At 35.6% G+C, this 22,952-nt stretch overlaps 1 protein-coding gene across 1 annotated transcript in view; it reads right to left on the reverse strand.

Moving 5' to 3' along the window:
* dars1 (aspartyl-tRNA synthetase 1) overlaps window positions 1–22,952 on the reverse strand; it is a 33,605-nt gene that overhangs the window by 8,524 nt on the left and 2,129 nt on the right. Inside the window, exons 2-9 of the mRNA XM_058787403.1 lie at window positions 18,155–18,257; window positions 17,258–17,287; window positions 16,281–16,338; window positions 15,502–15,594; window positions 12,092–12,194; window positions 7,205–7,307; window positions 5,931–6,011; window positions 3,474–3,533 (exon numbers count right to left, since the gene is read on the reverse strand). Coding sequence (XP_058643386.1) covers window positions 3,474–3,533; window positions 5,931–6,011; window positions 7,205–7,307; window positions 12,092–12,194; window positions 15,502–15,594; window positions 16,281–16,338; window positions 17,258–17,287; window positions 18,155–18,257 — 631 coding nt within the window. The remainder of the gene's footprint in view (window positions 1–3,473; window positions 3,534–5,930; window positions 6,012–7,204; window positions 7,308–12,091; window positions 12,195–15,501; window positions 15,595–16,280; window positions 16,339–17,257; window positions 17,288–18,154; window positions 18,258–22,952) is intronic.

Consider the following 22,952-nt stretch of genomic DNA (forward strand, 5'->3'; position numbering starts at 1 on the left):
CTAAAACACACACGTGCATAAACTGGACTGCCATCAAAACAGCTGTTTTTGCATGATTTGAGATGAAGAGGCTAAATTTATGATATTATTATTATTGTCAGATTTTATTGCTGCTTTTAAATCTAATTTTGACATGCAGTCCTGAAAAACAGTTTAGAGCTTCTGGTCGTCAAGCAGATAAGAGTTGTACTCACTGTAAAGGGTGTTAATCAAGATGAAGTGACTCTGGTTTGAACTTAACATAATAAATGCTAAAAATAAATAGCAGACTAATGGGTAAAATAGCTAATTATTAATCAGATGGAACTATTCAGTTTTCAGTACTGAAAAAAAGCACACTGGAAGTTTTTTCATTAAGGCCACGTTTATTTGATCAAAAACAATACAGCAATATTGTGACTTATTATTACAATTTACAAATAACTAAGATTTCTTAAAGAAGGCTTTTATGCTCACCAAGGCTGCTAAAAACACTATTATGAAATGTTATGTATTTTAATTTCTATCTCCAAACTTTTGAACAGTCCTGTATATTTATGACTGAATTTTCTTTTTTCTGAAATCTTTTCTCTGAGCTTGTCACAATGCATTCTGGCATTGCTCTCTTTGCAAAACATAAAGTTTAATCATAAAAGCATATCTTAGAAGGCAGTTTAATTTTGCTGCCTTTTAGAAAACTTTTGCGTCTAGGTAGACAGCTTTGGTTTTGGCGGGGGGGGGGAATGCCCCAAAAAATCCATATTATCATTAGTGACTTACAACTTTGAAATGAGTTCAACTTTCAACTAATGAATTTGAGTAGTTTAAAAAATCATTAAATAGAGACTGCGCTCACTAACAGCAATTTCTAGTGATTAAATGTGACCCTGGACCACAAAACCAGTCTTACGTGTCAATTTTTCAAAATTGAGATTTATACTTCATCTGAAAGCTGAATAAATATGCTTTCCATTGATGTATTTATTAGGATCAGACAATATTTGGCTGAGATACAACCATTTAAAAATCTGGAATCTGAGGGTGCAAAAAAATCTAAATATTGAGAAAAACGCCTTTAAAGTTGTCCAAATTAAGTTCTTAGCAATGCATATTACTAATCAAAAATTACGTTTTGATATATTTACGGTAAGAAATTAAGTAAGATCTTTACTTAATATCCTAATGATTTTTGGCACTAAATAAAAATGGATAATTTTGACCCATACAATGTATTTTTGGCTATTGCTGCAAATATACCCCAGCGACTTAAGACTGGTTTTGTGCTCCAGGGTCACAAATATAGCTGAATGCAACTAGAAAAGTGTAGACTTCATATAAAGATGCAAAGGTTATGGTCATGACTGTGGGAAACCTGCAGAAATTAAATGTGTTTTTTTTTTAAATAACAAGTTAGTGTGATCATTTATGACTTCCTCTTATTAACCTGCTAATAAACATCAAGAAGTCAACAGATTAAGACAGTCGGTCTATATTCTCAGTGCAGATCATGATAACGCGGAGCGCTGCGAGGACATTAAGCGTCTTGTCTGTGAAGCTGAGTGGTTGTACGGTTAATATGCAAAGCTGCCATCGGCGGAGTGTGTAAACATGCAGGTTTCAGTTGGCGTCCTCACACTTCTCTCTCTGGGGGAGTGTAGAAATGAGCCGTGTGCGTCACTCTAGTGTTCGCAAGGCTGCTGTGAAAAGCGAAGAGGCACAAAAAGCTGTTGTCCTGTGGTTTGACTCCCCCGCCTCACACTCTCAGATTTATGCCTTCACTTTCTGGAAGTTCTCAAAAACAGGCCGAGGTGCAAGAGCAAGGTGCGCTGTGGCAGTCCTATAGCACTGCCAGATTTCTATCTCATTTGGTGTGTGAAAAACAAAAAAAAACAAAAGGTGTGTGTGGGTGCGTGAGACGGAGGTCTTCCATTATGACAAAGCTAAGCCTGCAACCGCTAGAAACTGTTTATTGCTTTACTGTTCGCTAAAAAGAAAGTGTGAGGCAGGCCAGGTCTGTTCACACAGACACATTGTCTCGGAAACAGGTGCGCAGGCGGCCAATCACAGCGCTCGAGTCCCACAACCACATCAGGGCTTCATAAATCTGAACAATACACTCTTTTGGGATTCTCCTTTATTTCAGAAGCTTATCTCTTTTTTTCATGCTGCACAATATCAGGAAGTCAGGGAGGACAGACCAAGGAGGTCTATACAGTACAAACTGAAGCAAGCTATCTGTTAACTTTCCCATTCATCCAAATATATGCATGTTTAACTTCATGTGGTCTTGTGCAGGCTGACTGGCTTCTGACTTGAAGCAGTGCATGCAATTATGGCCATGTCACGGTGACGTATGCCAACAAAGTACTGCGAAAGCGATGTGAGAGCAGCCTGCGCGGTGTCTTCAAAGCTGGATTCACTGATGACGATGCATGTTTCTTGTTTATTCTGAAACTTTGGTTCGTCTAATGCTTATAAATCTTTTCAAGTAAACTTAATGTTAAATTGTGCCATGCTTATCAAAATAAAACTGATAAAATATACAGACCCCACTTTATTGGTATTTGAATAGTATGTGTGGCCCTGGAGCACAAAAGCAGTCTCAAGTCGCTGGGGTATATTTGCAGCAATAGCCAAAAATATATATTAAAAATGCATGGGTCAAAATTATCATTTTTTCTTTCATGCCAAAAATCATTAGGACATTATGTTCCATGAAGATATTTTGTAAACTATTTTCCTACTGTAAATATATCAAAACTTAATTTTTGATTAGTGATATGCATTGCTAAGAACTTCATTTGGACAACTTTAAAGGTGATTTTCTCAATATTTAAATTTTTTGCACCCTCAGATTTTCAAATAGTTGCATCTCAGCCAAATATTGTCCTATTTATTCAGCTTTCAGATGATGTATAAATCTCAATTTTTAAAATTGACTCTTATGACTGGTTTTGTGGTCCAGGGTCACATATGCTTATGTTGAACTTTATTCTTATACATGCAGCTGCTGTATTAAGAAGTACATAAAGTATTAAAGGAAAATAGTTTTCTTTCGCTACACGAAAACATCTGAAACGTCCGCCAGAAGTCGAACATAACTGTACAAACACGCGGTGCAGTGCGTTTAATGGATTGTACTGTTCTTTAACACAAACTGATTTTTAAGCTGATGAAACATCTTTCAGAAAAATCATTCCGTAGATAAATCTATAAAATCATTTTGAAAGTTGATCTAGGTCTTTCATTCACTGTGTGCCATTGTAAATACTGCAAGTCTATTCCTCACAGCTTCATTTTTATCAGCGTTACATTCAATAGGGCAACTAACCTGGCTTAGGTCTATTAGCATTTGCTTGACTGGTACAGGGCCAATCACCTGAGACATAAATGTCATGTGACTATTTACAGGACAATGCTAACCAACCAAATCCTGACCCCAAGGGACAGATAATTCATCTTGAATGAAATCAGAGAGATGGATACAGGCTTACCCTCAGATCGATAACTCTGTTGTCCAGTCTAGTGTCCTGATTGACCGTGGCTCTTCCCTCCTGCAAGAAAAACAGAAAAGGTCACGATTACTCAAAAAATTATTTCTATAACATTCTGTTGACAGCTCACAAATAAATCTGATTGGTCCAAAATCATGTCATTTCAAACCTATATGATTTTTTTTTTTTTAATGTTTTTTCTGCCATGAACATTTACAAAAAGAAAGTTTACAACAAGCTGGAAATTATACAGGTATAATATACACCACTACCCAGGAGTATTTATTTTAAAAGAAATTAATGCTGATGAGCATAAAACAAAAAAAAAAACTTAGACCACAAACTTTTGAACCAACTTTAAATTCGTAAACACAATTTTGCTGGAAAATACAGCACACAATGCATGACATTACTGACTGGAGTGCATTTATTTACTGATGCTTTCAGGACTATCACAAGACATTTAGCAAATTCAACGAAACTTCACCTATGTCAGAAGCTAGATCACATTATCCTAGCGACAAATCAGCAGAGTTTGCAACAACAATTTAAAGCACATCACAAAAAAAAAAACAACATCCTTATTGCGAAGAAAAGATGTCAGGCAGGTCGTTCTTTTCCATACAATGAAAATAATTGACCAGGCTTTCATCACATGGAAGAAAGCAGCATCCAGATGAACATTAAAAATATTTAAAAATCGTAATGATTCAACACTTTAAAATAGCGATGGATAAATTAGTGCTGTCAAATTATTAATTGCAATTAATCGCATACAAAATAAGTTTTTGTTTATATATATATATATATATATATATATATATGTGTGTGTGTGTGTAATGTGTATATATAAAAGCACACACATACAGTATATATTTTGAAAATATTTAAATGCATATATTTATAGTCATATAATTTATATTATATATGAATATATTTATTATATAAACATAACATTTTCTTAAATATATGCATGCATGTGTTTGTATTTATATATATGTGACCCTGGAGCACAAAACCAGTCTTAAGTCGCTGGGGTATATTTGTAGCAATAGCCAAAAATACATTGTATGGGTCAAAATTATAGATTTTTCTTTTATGCCAAAAAATGTTCCATGAAGATATTTTGTAAATTTCCTACCGTAAATATATCAAAACGTCATTTTTGATTAGTTATATGCATTGCTAAGAACTTCATTTGAACAACTTTAAAGGTGATTTTCTCAATATTTAGATTTTTTTGCACCCTCAGATTCCAGATTTTCAAATAGTTGTATTTCAGCCAAATATTGTCCGATCCTAACAAACCATACATCAATGGAAAGATTATTTATTCAGCTTTCATATGACGTATAAATCAATTTCGATGAAAACTGGTTTTGTGGTCCAGGGTCACAAATACATAATAAATATACACAGGTGAACAAAACTTTTATTTTGGATACGATTAATCGTTTGACAGCACTAGTATAAATCTGAATCTAGATTCAAATCGTTTCTCTCGCAGAGGCCCCAAGGCCCCTGAGCTCTAAGAGTTATGTTTCCTTCATAAAGCCTGTAGGAGCTGAAGACTGATCAACAGGCTGCCCGATAAGACACAGGCGTAATGAGGCAGCAGATGCTCTGTCTGACTGACATCGGGGAATCCCTGCAGAGAACACCTGGATAGCAACTGCAGCTGGTTTCTTCTTACTACATAAACACTGCACCACCATTAGCTGTCTGACGTCAAGAAAGATAGGCAGAGACACAAGCCATGTTCACAACAGCCATTTCTGTACTGTGCAGAGTGTATACTGTGCAAAGCATGCAAATTTTCTGTATGTACGGTATGCCTGGATGACCTGCTGCATTTGCTATGAGAAATGCAAAGCAGATTAGACCATATAGAATACTAAATACCATAATGTAATGCTCTCAACAATGTAGCTTACTACTGTTTAAGGTCAAGGTTATTTTTATTTGTATAGCGCCCAACATGAAGGCTGCTGCTTTAAGGGATAGTTCACTTAAAAAAAAGAATTACGTCATTATTTACTCACCCTCAGTTTGTTCCAAAACATGTATTTTCTTCTGCTGAACACAAAGGAAGAATTCTTAAGAATGTGTGTAATCAAGTCCCATTGACTTCCACAGTAATGACCAGCATCACTTCTTCAAAATATCTTATTTTGAGTTCATTAGAAGAAAAACAAGCATGTTTGGAACCACTTGAGGGTGAGAAAATGATGACAGAATTTAATTTGTATTATCCTTTAACACATACTATGCTGTGTGTACACTGTGCAGTACGCTTTGTACTCCATTCCTAACAGAAATAGAGAGAAAACAACCTCTTTCAACTTGTCTTACATACATTTGGCTGTGGATTATTGTAACAATGAAATGAGGGACATTTTAAGCTTTCATTTGTGTTCTGTTCTTCTCTCGTCACCCACAACTTCTCAACTTTCTCACCTCGTCTCCTTCTCCCTCTGGTCTGACAGCATCTTCAAGCTGAAGGGGAAGTCTGGCCTCAGACTGGCTGATCACAAAGATCTGAGACAAAGACACAGAAAAGGGAACGAGAGTTTAGGTTATTATTACAACACAAAACAAAAGAAGTCATCTAGCGCAATGTCCAAGCTGCTTTTTTCCATTCAATGAATGGTCACTTTCACCGCATGAACTAAAGCAGCTTCTGCAAAACTGCTCCTTTTGTGTTCCACATAAGAAAGAAAGATCTGAAATAACATGAGGGTCAGAAAATGATGGTCATATATTAATTTGGAGTGAATTATCAATTTAACAGCATGTTACTACAGATGAATTGTACTTGTAAACAGGTTCTTGGTACCATTCTTTGTTTATAGCACATGTACGGCCAAAACAAACTCCACAGGTCTTCTTGTGAGGATAGATATGAAGAGTTCATTTGCAAAAACCGATAACTGCATTTTTATTTATTTTCAGAAATCACTTTTTTTTTTTTGTGCATTCCAAGTAATATCAATCAAACAGCAGTTATAGGTAATCTACAAAATTAGACTTCATTGAAAGTATGTTTTTTCTATATATTAAAAGTTTGTTTTATAGCAAAAGCAGATAACTCCACATTTCATGTTTTAGAGTTAAACAAAAACACTTGTTTAATCTTCGTAATCTCCTCAGATGGCAATGCAGGTGCCTGACAAGCGCTGTTGTTGTTGTGATCATAAACTGTATGGTTGTGATTATACACAGTTTTTTAATATTCATCGTTGTAACGCGCTGCTTTTGCAAAGCTCCGTGAAAACGTTTTTACGCTTTTACGCCCTGAAGACGATATCACAGGTTCATCAAGTTGGTTGAAATTATCCATCCTCGATCGCTTTTAGTCAGCTTTGACGAAACTCCTCTCAGCACCTCAAAGTGAAAGTGAAAGTCACCTGACCTGAATACAGCGTGCTGATTTGCTGAAATGGACTTATCGGCTTATGTGCTTGTCGGCTTCTGCAGTAAAACGTGAACTCGCGATGCCTTGAAGGTGGACAATACATGCTTTTTTGACAAAATGTGTTTAGGGTTTAGCACTATATGTGGAGAATAATGCACGGCAATCAGCTCATTGTTTTTTTAAGTGGCGTTTATCGGTTTTGCAAATAAACTCTTCATATAAAGACCCAATTTTTCGTGAAATGTTATCATTTCAACTATTTACAGGGAACATTCAGAGGTGTTCTGTCAATCAAGTAATAGAGATGCATCTCTACCCTCTCCACGTGGAGCTCCACATCCTGCTGGGAACAGCTCTCGATCTTCTGCTCCACCTTCTTCACCACGGCCTCCACGTCAATGATGCTCTCCTTCGTGAGGCTGTAAACACACAAATACAGCATGAGCAAAAAAATGCAAATTCAAACACAAATTATTTTAAACATACATTTTAAAATTCTTGTATAAACATAAAAAGTATTATGGGAGTTTTAGAGACTACACTATAGTTCAAAAGTCTGGGGTTGTTGTTTTTCAGCCTCTTATGCTCACTAAGGCTGCACCGTCAGTGTAATTCAGAAATCATCTGCTGATTTGGTACCCAAGAAACATTTCTTATCATCAATAATGAAAACTGTTGTTTGTGTGAAAACCATGATACATATTTCAGGATTCCTTGATGAATATAAAACATTCCAAAAAATGCATGTATTTGAACTGATATTTTAGTAACAATGTAAAACCATTTTTGGTCAATTTAATGTGTCCTTACTGATTAAAAGTATTAATTTCTTTAAACAACATCTTACTGATCCTAAACGTTTTAAACAAAGGTGTAGACAGAATACTTCTAAAATTAATTAGTCACAAAACATACGTGTAAACTTCAAAACACAAAAACTAGGGGTGTGCGATATATATATATCGTCTGCGATAATATCGTAATTGTTGTTTTAACGATGTGCAATTTGATGTTATCGGGTATTTTGCAAAAACCATTCAAAACACCTACGGAGTGCACGCATACATTAGCCTAAGTGGTGATGAAGAGGCTTAAACAGTGCACGTGCACATTGAGAGTGTGTTTTTTCACTGCATGATTCAGTCCATTAAAATGCATTAGGAATGATCACAAAATTCAAGATATGGGGGCGGAAAATGTATATATTTACGCTTCATATAATCAAAAATCACACGAAGAGTGCCGTTTTTTTCTTCAAAAATAAGCATGATTACAAATGTGATATTGATTTTATACAACAGTTCAATAAACAATACGTTAATATTAAGAGACTTACGTTTTAGACACCATAATTCCACCATAATATCCTTAATGTCCATTATTCCAAACACCAACAGCACTGTTTTGCGTCTCTGAGCAACATGACGGTGATTCGTTCCTGAATGAATCAACCATTTAAATGATTCAGTCGCAATGATTCACTTGTTAATGGCGACCTTCTGCCACCTACTGGCGGTTTTAATTTCACATTTAAAGTCTATTTTAATTTTTTAAATAATTTTAAATATCAGTATTCAATGTTTTATGTTTAAAATGTCAAAAAGTTACGCATTTGTAACTGGTTAAAGCACTCCATGTACCTCTGAGCTGCATTAAATAGTGTGTGAATACATCTAAATGCCACTTCAGATGCAACTTTAATTAATTTTGATGATACTGGTTTCATTTGTTTGGTAACAGCCTAAATCTTAATTGACTGATTAAATGTAACAATTTGACTCAAAATATGTATAAAATTAAATGAAAAAATTAATTAATCTGTGATGTGAACAGACCAGACAAGAATATGAAGAATATCAAAACTGCAGCGGGGTCCACGGTATTCAGATATCAGCACAATAACACACTATGCAAAATATCGTCTAATTATCGTTATCGAAAAAACAATCATTTTTTTTTCAATATCGTACAACCCTAACAAAAACTTTATGTTGAGAAATGTGCAATATGTGGATTTATTAGACTCATATGTCTAATGATCTAAAACAAAAACTGTTTCACTTTAGAACAAAAATGTTTGATGTTTTTTTAAAAATAGCACACATGAAACAAACTGCAGAACAACTTCATGGAAACTCGTGAGATTATATTGTTAGGCAACAGCACCTTTGCAATTCAACTTTGTTTCAAACCATCTCCATGGCATGCGCAAGTTCTGCTTTTACAATTCAAACAAACAGATTTCTGTTGTGAAGACAAACAGTGCTTTCGCTCTGATGAAACACTGTGTCACGAATTGAAAGGCCATGAGTTTCTCACCACCACAAACACTGCAAAAATATTAGCAGTAAAGTGAAAACCTAAAAATGAAAATCCAGTCACTTACTTAACCTCTAGTCATTCCAAATTAGTTTTCAGGTGGAACACAAAATGAGAAACTTCTGATGAATATTCGGATCTAAATTTTTAAAGCTTGACAGACATGTTCACGATCTGTCAAAAAAATAAATAAAGGGGTTTGGAGCGACATGAGGGCGAGGAACTGATGACAGAATTTTCATTTTGGATGACCTACTCCTTTTAGTGAAACAATATTAGATTGGCAAGACTAAGCCATGTTGCCTCTCTAAGGTCAAACGTTAAGATGACGGCCAACTGTCTGCTTCAGAGACAGACGGCACAAATTGAGATTGCAACCTTCAGCTCCGGTCATTACAAAGGAGTAATGAGAGACCAGAGAGAGAGAGAATGAGATGCGCCAGTCCCTGCCAGCTGCTGCTCAGAGAGCGGCCACATCGCTCTGGGATCAGTTCTGCTTACACGGCCCTCTCTAACAATCTCCATACAGACACGCTGCTCTTCATAAGTCCTGATTAAGTCTGGCTACTGAACACTAAGCCGCCCATGATGGGCTCTGCATTAGTGCTTGTGCATTGAAAGGACGCCGGCCTGAAGGGAGAGGTGGATATAAAGAGAGGATTATACAGGGAGCGAGTGTGTTTGACCTGCCCTCTGATTGTGCACATATGCTTTAATCGCACAACATTTGATTTTCAGCAAGCTACAGTGATGAAGACTACACATCCACTGACCATTAGCTAGAGGGAGCTGTGCTCCAAAGCGTTTCTGTAAAGTCTCTATATAGGTTTGAGGTAGCAAGGCGGCGGCACACAAAGAAACTCTAATCAGGGTCTGAAGCATCCTAAGTTCAAGAAGCACTTCTTAATAACCTTATTATGAACGGATATGGCATGAACAGGATTTGAAGTGGTGTAAAAAAAACATGTAAAATTACTGTGGACATCAGAAGTGAGTGGCTTTATAGCTTGGTTTGTATCCCTTTGAGATGAATTTCAATAAATACAAAGGTGCATTAAAATCTTTGCCACGGGAGGTTTAATGGATACTGGGATTCTACCATGGTAAAAGGATGTGAAACTAACCCTTAAACATGGTAAAACTCACTATTTGAGTTGGTTATTGATTTTAGAAAACGTTGGCTATGGCAATACGACAAAAGACAGCAACATTAATTAAATATTTAAAAAACACTGATAATTGTTTCTGCCAAATAATATAAAATAAAACAATATAATATAAAAAGTTTTTTTTTTTTTTTCTTTGGACACAGAAATAGATTTTAGTTTCAGAATATGCATTTTATAAATTTATGCATTTACCCTGTGATATTCAAACTGAGAGGCTGAATGTTACCATGATAAAGCATTTATTATAAAGCATTATAAAGGCTTATTAAAGGGATTATAATTATTCATAAATGTGCATTGTAATACATTATATCTATTTAAAATGCATAGTGTAACAATTAATTGATAAGTGTTATAATGTGTTAGCTGTGAAATACATTTATTTATGAGTTTTACAATGCAATATAAGGTGCATTAATAGGTATAATTAATGCATTAAAACTACTTTCACTGCAGCATTAAAAACAGTAAAACTCACTGTAATGCATTAGTTCATTACTTTTAAAAAATGACAGCAATTGCAATATAATTAAAGAAACCAACATACAATTATAGATGCATATATATATATATATATATATTCCGCCAATTATTATATAATAATATAACATACAATTCAGTAAAATAAAAAATAAAAAAGTAATAAATAAAATAAATTATTATAATAATGAATGTGTGCTTCCAGGTAGGCAAGGGGAATGTGCATCTTAGAGTAATGCAGCTAATTCAGGTGTGCATTATTTTAAAATACACCACATCATTTTAGACAATTCTGGAACTCTAAAAATAGGTATAGCTCATATATTAATTATGCATTTGGTGAAACTTGGAAGTTGGGTGTGTTAAGCATCCTCTAACTGAAACTCTCTAACTTAACTGTCAAGTTACTCCACTAACACTTACGTAATGCAAAGAGAGGAAGTTTCTCTGCAAAACACAAAATCTGTTTCAGTGATCTGCGAGCGCACATCTAAGATCTCTTCTGTGGAGAAATCCTTCAGAAACAACCAAGTGCACAGCTATCAACCAGAACCATTTGAGTCAAGAACAATTACATTCAACTTCAAGCAATGGGAAACTAGATCAACAGCGTAAGGAACTGCAAAGGAACTCCCAGACCACAACACCCTTCCTAATTCATGACTGATAATGTGAATAGAGTTCAGCTACCATTCAGTGCTGCGGAGGATGTTAACACAGACAAGCAACAAACCCTCTGACCCTCTTAAAAGAATGGAAGTGGACTTGAAAACAAAGTGAACAAGCCTCGTCTATCAAACAGTTGTGAAAGCAAGAAACGTTTCAAGCAAGAATGCAACAGAACGAATCGTGCAAATGTTCAAACGTACACGTTTCCATACATCCAGATGGAATCAATAAGCTAATAACTAAATCGCAACTAATGCAAAGAAATAAAAGGTTTCAGTTTTGTGAGCTGATGTTTGTCTTATTGTCCCACAACCCTCTATATTTTACCCCATTCATGCAAGCCATACTTTTATGTAGACATGTCTCTCTGATGTATCTACTGTTTGTTGTTTTAAGGGGAATGAGCCATTACGGTGTTGAGGGAAAGCTGTATCCGACTGCAAAAATGGAGCTTTTGTTCTGAAGTGAAACTTTATCGATCGCCACTTAGCACGTTAAAATGGAACGAGTCACCAAGACTTCACTTTTCCCACCATTGTTTGACAGGAAACGTGGCCTATACTCACTTAGCTGCAAACTTGACCATCTGCTTGCTTGCACGATCTCCCACGGCGAGCAGGGCCTGCACGGTAAACTGCTGGTGACGCAGGACCAAGAAGCACTGTTTCCCTGGAGAGAAAACAACCTGTCAGGACACATACCACAGCATACCTTACAGAGACGGGCACTTACTGCCCAAGACAAACAGCACAATAACAGTTCAAAAGTTTGGGGGCAGTAGTCTGTTATGTCTACTTATGCATCAGATTGTTACTTTATTATTTAGTTTTAATTGCATTTAGTGTGGAGTTTGCATGTGAAATTTTGTTGGTGGGTACAATGAAAGTTGCATGCATACAATAACAATAAAGAAATTCAATTCAATTCAATTTAGCAAAGATGCATTAATCTGATCAAAAGTGACTGTAACAACATTTATAATGATACAAAATAATCTGTATTTATTAAATGCAGTTCTTTTGATCTTCGGTTCATTAAAGAATTTAAAAAAAATAAATATATATATATATATATATATATATATATATATATATATATATATATATATATATATATATATATATATATATATATATATATATATATATTTTTTTTTTTTTTTTTTCAAACAATTGTGACACTGAAGACTGAAGTAATGACCGCTGAAAATGAACATGTAGCTTTGCCATCACAGGAATAAATTACATATTAAAACATATTACAATAGAAAACTTATTTTAAACTGTAATATTTCACAATTTTACTGTTTATTTAGATTGTAATAAATGCAGCCTTGGTGAACATTTGAGACTTCTTTCAAAAACACACACTAAAATCCTGCCAACCTCAAACTTTTAAATATGTAAAAGAATAGAATAGAATGAAGTAGTAGGACAAATAGTACTAGTTATGGATTATTCAAAGTCTGAGAACAATAACAGCACCACTAATACAATAAAAATGCATAATAATAATAATAATGTGCCTACTTTCACAAACCAAACAGATATATCACATTATAATATGCATTGTAAATGTGGTTTCATGTTATCTTGAGAGAGAGAAACTAACCAATTCATAATATCTGGTTTCTGGATTCAACAATACATTTTAACCAATTACTAAAGACATTTACTTATTTAAATCTCTAACAAACTAGGATTTGATATCAAAGTAGAGCATGCTAGTCCAACTCTTGTCAGAAGAGTTAAATAAAAAAGCACCACATTTACTATCAGCAGAACATCTGGACGTCTCTTTGAAAGACACAATGCGTGCAGTTTTGACTTGTCACCAAATTGCTAATCAGACACCTTGAGAGTGAACAAACTCTGATTGGTGTAAACCTGACACGGATCAGGTCAAGATCAGAGACCACCCAGACTCTTTGAAGTCCGACAGACAGACAGCTGAGGGGTAGTTAAAAACAGACTCTTCATCGCAGAGAAAATCAGGATGTTGTTGTGCTGAAGGACATCCTTCAGCCCAGAGCACACTGACAGAATGAAGGAAGCTGGGTTAAAGGATCCTTGACATGGAAGTCATAGTGGAAGGAAACTAGTGATATAGCCGTGGTTTATTCATTACTGCACTTTTAAAGCAGGCGTGTACGTGTGGGCCCTTCAGACTTGGATTGTGTGGAACAGACAGGGGAAGCCACAAAGTTTCATTTAAGCTGAGGATTCAACCAAACGGTTTCTATTGACATCATTTACTATTAATAAAACGCAGCCACAAGGAGTGTTTGTCAGTTCTGTAGTGAAAATGGCCACTATTTTCATAAGCTTTCAACGTCATTACAATTCATCCAAACAAAAACAAAAAATTGGCACATGTTGAGGGCACCCATATCCTCCATTAACCACAGGTATGGAAAATTACAGGACTGAAAAGCAGGGAAAATTATATATATTATATTATTATTTTAAGAATGTGCATCACACGTATTGAGGAAAATAAGAAAATAAGTCTAGATAAAATAAAGTATAGCTACACTACAACGTATACTACAAAAAAGGCATATGAAGCAGTGAACAATGAACGTTTTAAATAGTAGTTATCACCTCATATTTCACATTTTTAATCCACCTTTTGAGTTAAAAGGTCTCAACTTTTGGTAAGGCCAATGTAATTTGGCTTGCTGCATACTTCGCATTTTATCACTTGTCATTTTTTGGCTCATTGTTGACAAGTTATAAAAACTGTTTAGCATTAAATAAACTTTGTGTAAAAATACATTCATTCTTGGCAGCCTGGTCAAATAATAAATCAATAGAGAGACCCCTTTTGTGGCTGTTTTTACTTGCTGTTCATTGATCACACTATAAATGGAATGTAAAGTCATATATGTTCTGGGAAACCATATTCGCATGCATATTTTGGCAAATGCAGCAAAAGTAGGTCTAGTATTAGACAAAATTCAATGCACAAAAAAAAAATCCACTGTCTATTATTAATAGTCTACCAATGCGTGAAGAACGGCTTATTCAGGGGTCACTTCCAAACTAAGCACCTTTATACTGATCGAAGCACAAATTTTCCAGTTTAAAGTTGAATTCAATTTTAAAAAATAAATTAAAAAATGAATCTGATGTGAAGTTCACGGGGAGAAATGCTTCACTGTAATGTTTTATGAAATACACTCATGTATAATTATGATGACGTCTGTTATTTATATTTAAATCGAAGCCTTTAGCACACGTTTTTATCTAAATCAACTTACATTGCATTTTTAAGATATATACATACTTAAGGACATTTCTATGGGTTCTTGCATTCCCTTAAAATCAAACTCATGACCTTGGTGCCAAACCCATGCTCTACTGTTTGAGCTATTTATTTATTTATTCATTCACTTTTTAACGCCATTCCAGCATCAAAGCTATTTTTATGGCAATCTCTGAATAAACTACACAAGGCATGCAATTAACAAAAGGTTATAAAAGACATTTCAGATGTCAAAATTCTAAAATACATTCACAAGTGATACATTTTTAAATAAATCAGTTAAACACACCTCTGAATAAAACCATTGTCTATTTACATTAAAAACAGTACAATCCAACAAAATATGCTTCACAGTCATTTTAGTTTGGCAAGTAATGGCGTGATGGTGGTTCTTCACCTTTTAATAATAAATATCCATGTGTAAATCTTGTATGAGCTAAAAGACTAGATTTAAAATTACACTAGGATGTGTTTCATATAGCTTATTTTCATGACGTTTATGTCTTTATTATAAGAGTTTATCACAGGTTTCCACTGTTTGAGCTAAAGGAACTGTAATTTTAGTGTTTAATAATGCAATAATACAGCCCGCATGTTAAATAAGAAACCCTTGAGCTTTGGTAAGAGCAGCTTCCACGTGTTGAAATGAATTGAGCAACACTTCCAGCAGCAGATGAGCTTGTGTAATAGAGAGGAGGCGGGCGTTTACCTTTAGCTCTGCTGGTGTGAATTCTGGCACGCACCCAGATCTGCTGCTCTGCCTTCTCGGGTGTCAGGTCCTGGACACGTACCAACGCCCTGTCTGCCTCCATCCAGAAGAGAGAGAGAGAGAGAGAGAGAGACTCAGAGAAAAGACATCAAAGACGACAGGCCTCCCCCTTGTACACAGATCTCCACAAAGACATTCACTCGGATTACAAAGCCACCGGGAGGAGGGCTAATAAATATGAAACATAACAAGCCCCGTCTGAAAGGTGACCATCACGTGAATTCTTCTCCGGTTTGACAAATACAGTGTCACCCTGCCTCCGCTGACTCGCATTATGACTTTATTATGAGGCAGCAGAGACGGGGCGGTCCCGCTCAGCCCCAGTTAAAGTACTCAGGGCATTTGGCTGATCCAGAATCCACCCACATGAAAGCTTCGTCTATCTCTGCCCGAGAGGAATGCTGGTGGGAGACGACTTTGTTCTGCTTAAAAACTCGCAACCGGACAGTCGGGAGCAATGTCACCCTAATTCCTCATCCGAGATTTATCTCGTACAGTCATTCAAGACTATTATGTGTGACAGCGAGGGGAGGAACATCAGGGAGAGCTAAAGGGGACGCCAGAGAGATCCCGACAGCATTAGATTATCTCTTAAGCTCAAAGACATTCCTAATTATCATTCTACAGCAGATTTTGCACTGGGAAACCTGTCTATATTCATCCTGTGGGAGCGAGATGCCCTCCTAAATCTCCACTTAAAAACTGAGAAGGACACTGACCCAGTTTCTGCTGGGATTGGACCATAGGACAGACCCCATAGCGATCCTTGGCAAAATCCTGGGAGGAGGAGAAGAGAAGAAGACAGGGATGGTAATGAATCTTAAAGGAACAGTCAAGCAAAAAATAATTCTGTCATCATTTATTCACCCCTTTTGTTATTTAAAACATGACTTTCTTCTGTGTAACACCAAAGAAGAATGCTTGAATGGGTTTGTAAACCTTCAAGCCTCAAGAATGATAAAAAAACAATTACAAAACCATCAAAAAAGAAGTCCATTTGAGGTATATTTAGCAAAAATACAGCAAGTTGTTTATCACTGATAATCATCTTTCAGACAAATCTTTCAGATTGTTTTGTGAACTGGATCAACCAGTTCATTAATAAATATTAAACTCAAAAGAATAATTTGTTCTTGAAACAGACATTGCCAGGGTTATGTCAAGATATTCAGTGAATGATATCTTAAATGGGCCATTATGGTCCATTTACTTGTATCCCTTACATGTTTATAAAAAAAAAAAAAAAAAAAAAAAATCTTTCCAAAATACATATTCATAATATATTTGGGAGAATGCAAGTATTGCATCCAAAATAAAAGTTTTTGTTTACATTATATATGCAAGTGTACTGTGAAAATGTGTATATATATATATATATATATATATACACACACACACACGCATACAGTATATATTTTGAAAATATTTACATGTTTATACATTTATATATTCGTATTCTTATATATTATATATAAATATAACATTTTTCTTAAATATATACATGCATGTGTTTGCATTTATATGTACATAATAAATATACATATATTATGTAAACAAAAACATTTATTATGGATGCGATTAATTGTTTGACAGCACTAGTAAGTACATAAAATATATATTTTTAAGTCTATAACACCTGATATGGCTAATAACAGACAGAAAATGTGAATTTGGACAGTGAACAGTAAATACTTACATCCTCCTCAGCTTCCTGCTGCTCTGCGGCCTGAATCAAAGAGAGAAACTGATTTCAATAAAACTTCAACAGTAGAGGAAAAACAGACCCTCCACAAGAGCTAACATAAAGATTAAACACATACTGATTATTCTGGAGTAAGGCAAGTGCTGCAAGTTCACTTCAAAATCTTACCAAAATGCAATGACACAAATTCAAACACCTACTGATGTCTGCAAGTACATAGTAGAGTAGAGTGCTAAAATGGAAGCTAAAATGACTTTTATAGGTAAAACAGAACTGTATTCTTTGGAAATTACTCAAATAAATGTGCCAATTTTAGTAAGAATGACTTTATTCATTTGTTCTGCTCATGTTTCCTGTCTCTGAATGACTCACTTGACAAATTGTTTCACAAATTCCAGCAGACAAAAAAAAAAAAAAACTCCTTAAGTCTTAAATATTAAATATAGTACTAAAATATTTGAACATGGATATTATTGGACTGTTTTCATTATTCACTTTATTATTATAGTATATTGTTTTTATCAATACTATATTATTTTTAATATTATTATAAAATATTATTATATTTTAATATTAAATGTAATTATTTTTTTTTTATAAAATCTATTTTTTTTAATTATAATAATTAAAAAAGCCAGTACAATATTGAACAAACCTCACAGCCCAAATTTCATCACTTCTAATAAAATAAGACATTAAGCAAACAAAATAAGCACAATGCTCATTTTGACTGTTTAAAATATTGGGGAAATATTTTCTGGATGCATAAATGCTACTTTATTCAGGCACATGCACAGATTTGTAGTCACAGGAATTGCAAAACAATGAAAAGCCCTCCATACGGCAGTGGTGGGCCGTGGGCAGGGTTTGCGTCTCCTGGCGCACACTCACCAGCTTGGCCTGCTTCTCTGCCTTCTTCGCCGCTTTCTCTGCTTCCTTCTGCTGTTTCTTCAGGGCTTTCTTCGACTGGGCCTGCTGCTCCTCCTCACCGGCTCTAAAACAGGAAGACACCACACAACAAAAACAGCTCTGTCAAACTTCCATCTAAACTTCCCTTTTTTTAAAATTTCCTCCCGGAAAGCTTTTCTGAAAGATGGGGAAAAAGCATTCCAACCTCGGCTTACAGACATAGGCACAGCATCCCGCTGGCTTTTAAGTTGCTGTGTCTTTCATCTATTGTTTCAACATGCCCAAAAAAACAACAGAGGCTAAATTAGACTTTCATCAGTAATGTCTGCTTGTTTGTGCTCCTGTGGTTTATGTAGTCCAGTTATAGCAGCACAGGAAGAGTGATGTCTGTCTACAGTAGCACATATGTAACATCATTCAGGTGATATGTGACCCTGGATCACAAAACCAGTCTGAATAAATAAGCTTTCCATTGATGTATGGTTTGTTAGGATCGGACAATATTTGGCTGAGATACAACTATTTGAAAATCTGGAATCTGAGGGTGCAAAACAATCAAAATATTGAGAAAAACACCTTTAAAGTTGTCCAAATTAATTCTTAGCAATGCATATTACTAATCAAAAACGACGTTTTGATATATTTACAGTAGTAAATTTACCAAATATCTTAATGGAATATGATCTTTACTTAATATACTAATGATTTTTGGCATAAAAGAAAAATCTATCATTTTGACCCATACAATGTATTTTTGGCTATTGCTGCAAATATACCCCAGCGACTTAAGACTGCTTTTGTGGTCCAGGGTCACATATGGTTGTCACATACTGTAGCAACAGACTGATACAGTATCTCACAGAAGTGAGTACACCCCTCACATTTCTGTAAATATTTTATTATATCTTTTCATGTGACAACACTGAAGAAATTACACTTTGCTACAATGTAAAGTAGTGAGTGTACAGCTTGTGTAACTCATAACTCAACACACAGCCCAGTGTACACTCCTAAGTGAAAATGTCCAAATTGGACCCAAAGTGTCAATATTTTGTGTGGCCACCATTATTTTCCAGCACTGAATCAACGCTCTTGGGCATGGAGTTCAGCAGAGCTTCACAGGTTGCCACTGGAGTCCTCTTCCACTCCTCCATGACAACATCACAGAGCTGGTGGATGTTAGAGACCTTGCACTCCTCCACCTTCCGTTTGAGGATGCCCCACAGATGCTCAATAGGGTTTAGGTCTGGAGACAAGCTTGGCCAGTCCATCACCTTTACCCTCAGCTTCTTTAGCAAGTGTTTGGGGTCGTTATCATGTTGGAATACTGCCCTGCGTCCCAGTCTCCGAAGGGAGGGGATCATGCTCTGCTTCAGTATGTCACAGTACGTGTTGACATTCACGGTTCCTTCAATGAACTGTAGCTCCCCAGTGCCGGCAGCACTCATGCAGGCCCAGACCATGACACTCCCACCACCATGCTTGACTGTAGGCAAGAAGACACACTTGTCTTTGTACTCCTCACCTGGTTGCCGCCACACACGCTTGACACCATCTGAACCAAATAAGTTTATCTTGGTCTCATCAGACCACAGGACATGGTTCCAGTAATCCATGTCCTTAGTCTGCTTGTCTTCAGCAAACTGTTTGCGGGCTTTCTTGTGCATCATCTTTAGAAGAGGCTTCCTTCTGGGACGACAGCCATGCAGACTAATTTGATGCAGTGTGCGGCGTTTGGTCTGAGCACTGAGAGACTGACCCCCCACCCCTTCAACCTCTGCAGCAATGCTGGCAGCACTCATACGTCTATTTCCCAAACACAACCTCTGGATATGACGCTGAGCACGTGCACTCAACTTCTTTGGTCGACCATGGCGAGGCCTGTTCTGAGTGGAACCTGTCCTGTTAAACCGCTGTATGGTCTTGGCCACCGTGCTGCAGCTCAGTTTCAGGGTCTTGGCAATCTTCTTATAGCCTACGCCATCTTTATGTAGAGCAGCAATTCTTTTTTTTAGATCCTCAGAGAGTTCCTTGCCATGATGTGCCATGTTGAACTTCCAGTGACCAGTATGAGAAAGTGAGAGCGATAACACCAAATTTAACACCCCTGCTCCCCATTCACACCTGAGACCTTGTAACACTAACGAGTCACATGATACCGAGAAGAGAAAATGGCTAATTGGGCCCAATTTGGACATTTTCACTTAGGGATGTACTCACTTTTGTTGCCAGCGGTTTAGACATTAATGACTATGTGTTGAGTTATTTTGAGGGGACAGCAAATGTACACTGTTATACAAGATGTAATAAACGTTCAATTAAGATCTAACCTGCCCTTGTGGAACTCTGTTCAACCTGAGAGATCAAGTGGTCCAATGCTGTGGAACGATTTTCAGCCTGTTTCCTTTGAATCCTGTAAAGGCATTGTTGAACGTCTAAGATCGAAGACTATGCTCTTCAATTTGGTCATCTCTCTTCCTACTTTACACCCTGTGCTAAAAATCTTAGTGTTCTTTTTGATTGCAACCTGGGTTTTGAGAAACAAATTAGTGCAGTCATTAAATCAAGTTTCTTTCACTTACGGCGTTTATCAAAAATCAAATCTTTACTTTATGTAAAACAGTTTGAACAGATTATCCACTTGTTTGTTCTATCTCGTTTAGATTACTGTAACTCACTATACTATGGTATAAGTCAGTCTTCTATAATGCGTTTGCAGATGGTGCAAAATGCTGCTGCAAGACTGATTACAGGCAGACGAAGGTTCGACCACATCTCACCCATTCTTATTTCCCTAAACTGGTTACCAGTCAAATCTAGAATTACTTTTAAAATTTTAACTTTTGTTTTTAAATCTCTGCAAAACCAAGCTCCATCATATCTCTCAGAGGCAAATAAACCAAATAGGTCCCTAAGATCAAGTAATCTTGGCCTCCTCTCGGTTCCTAGATCTAGGTTCCATTGCAGAGGTGATCGAGCTTTCGCTGTTGCTGGTCCTAGTCTATGGAACAAATTACCAGCTTCTATCAGAGCTGCGCCCTCTTTGCCTGCATTTAAATGCTGGCTGAAAAAACATCTTCTGTCAAATAGCTTTTGTCTAGCCATGTCAATTGTATTGTTATGCTGTGTTTTGATGTTCTGTTGTCTCTTATCTGTTTTATTTTATCTGTATTGTACAGCACTTTGGATCAACTGGTAGTTGTGTGAAAGTGCTTTATAAATAAATAAATAAAGAAAGAAAGAAAGATGTACACTCACTACTTTACATTGTAGCAAATTGTAATTTCTTCAGTGTTGTCACATGAAAAGAGATAATAAAATATTTACAAAAATGTGAGGCTTGTACTCACTTCTGTGAGATACTGTATAACTGTAACGAATGGAGAACGAGAACCTGGAAGTGACAGTAACAATCGATAATGAAAAGAGTTGTTTCAGTTCACTTTTAATGATGTGATTTCAATTCAGTTCCACATATTGGCAACGGCAGTTTTTCAGTCCACATTTGGTCACATGATCACAAGTGCATATAGTAACTAACAGAGTCATTGTAGTGGAAGCATGGTGAGTGTGTCAGATGGTACTGAATAATTGCCAAATACCAAATACACATTAAATGCCCAAAGAATTATTAAGGGTAAATTGTCAGTTCAGATATATACACAACAGTTCAAAGGCTTGGGCTTAGTATGATTTTTTTTTTAAAGAAATGATTGCTTTTATTCAGCAAGGAAAAATTATAATGAAACAAAAACATACTATTTCAAATAAATTCTATTCTTTTGATCTTTCCGTTCATTAAAGAACATTGTTTCAGTTTTCCCAAAAACATTAAGCAGTACAACTGTTTTCAGCATTGATAATAAGAAGAAATGTTTCTTAAGCAGCAAATCATCATATTAGAATGATTTCTGAAGGATCATGTGACACTGAAGACTGGAGTAATGATGCTGAAAATACATCTTTGCCATCATAGTAATACATCTCTAAATTAAAATTAGTGCTGTCAAACAATTAATCGCATCCAAAATAAAAGTTTTTGTTTACATAACATGTGTGTGTGCTGTGTATATTTAGTATGTATATATAAATACACACACACACAGTATATATTTAGAAAATGTTTACATGTATACGTTCATATTCATATAATTTGTATATACAAATATTTAATATATAAACATAACATATTTTTCTGAAATATATTCACATGTGTCTGTTTATATATACATAAATATACACAGTACACACACACACATATGTAAACAAAAATGTTTATTTTGGATGCGATTAATCGCGATTAATCATTTGACAGCACTAATTAAAATAGAAAATAGAGCTAGATATTTTAAATTACAATAACATTTCATAATAGTATTTATAGCAGCCTTGGTGAGCATAAAAGTCTTCTTTTAGAAATCTTACAGACCCCAAACTTTTGATACATACACACATTCCAGACAAAACTTTAATTTTTTCTGGAATTTCATTTACTAGCCTATAATTATTAATTACATGACATTGGCCATTCTGCTCTATATAAGAACTGGCAATTAAAAAAAAAACATAATAATATGACAGGAAACAAGCTTACTTAGAAAAAATAAAAGATCACTCATTTAGATATTGTTTGTCTTAGCGATCATACAAATGAAATCCATTACTCTGAAAATACTTTCCTTTTTGGCATTAACACCTGAGTCCATTGCTTCATTAGTTCAGACACTTGGCTAACCAACTCTATTAACCAAGTGAGTCTAACATTTGCCAAGACCACCAT

The sequence above is a fragment of the Onychostoma macrolepis genome, chromosome 09 (genome assembly GCF_012432095.1).
Source record: "Onychostoma macrolepis isolate SWU-2019 chromosome 09, ASM1243209v1, whole genome shotgun sequence".
Classification (NCBI taxonomy): domain Eukaryota; kingdom Metazoa; phylum Chordata; class Actinopteri; order Cypriniformes; family Cyprinidae; genus Onychostoma; species Onychostoma macrolepis.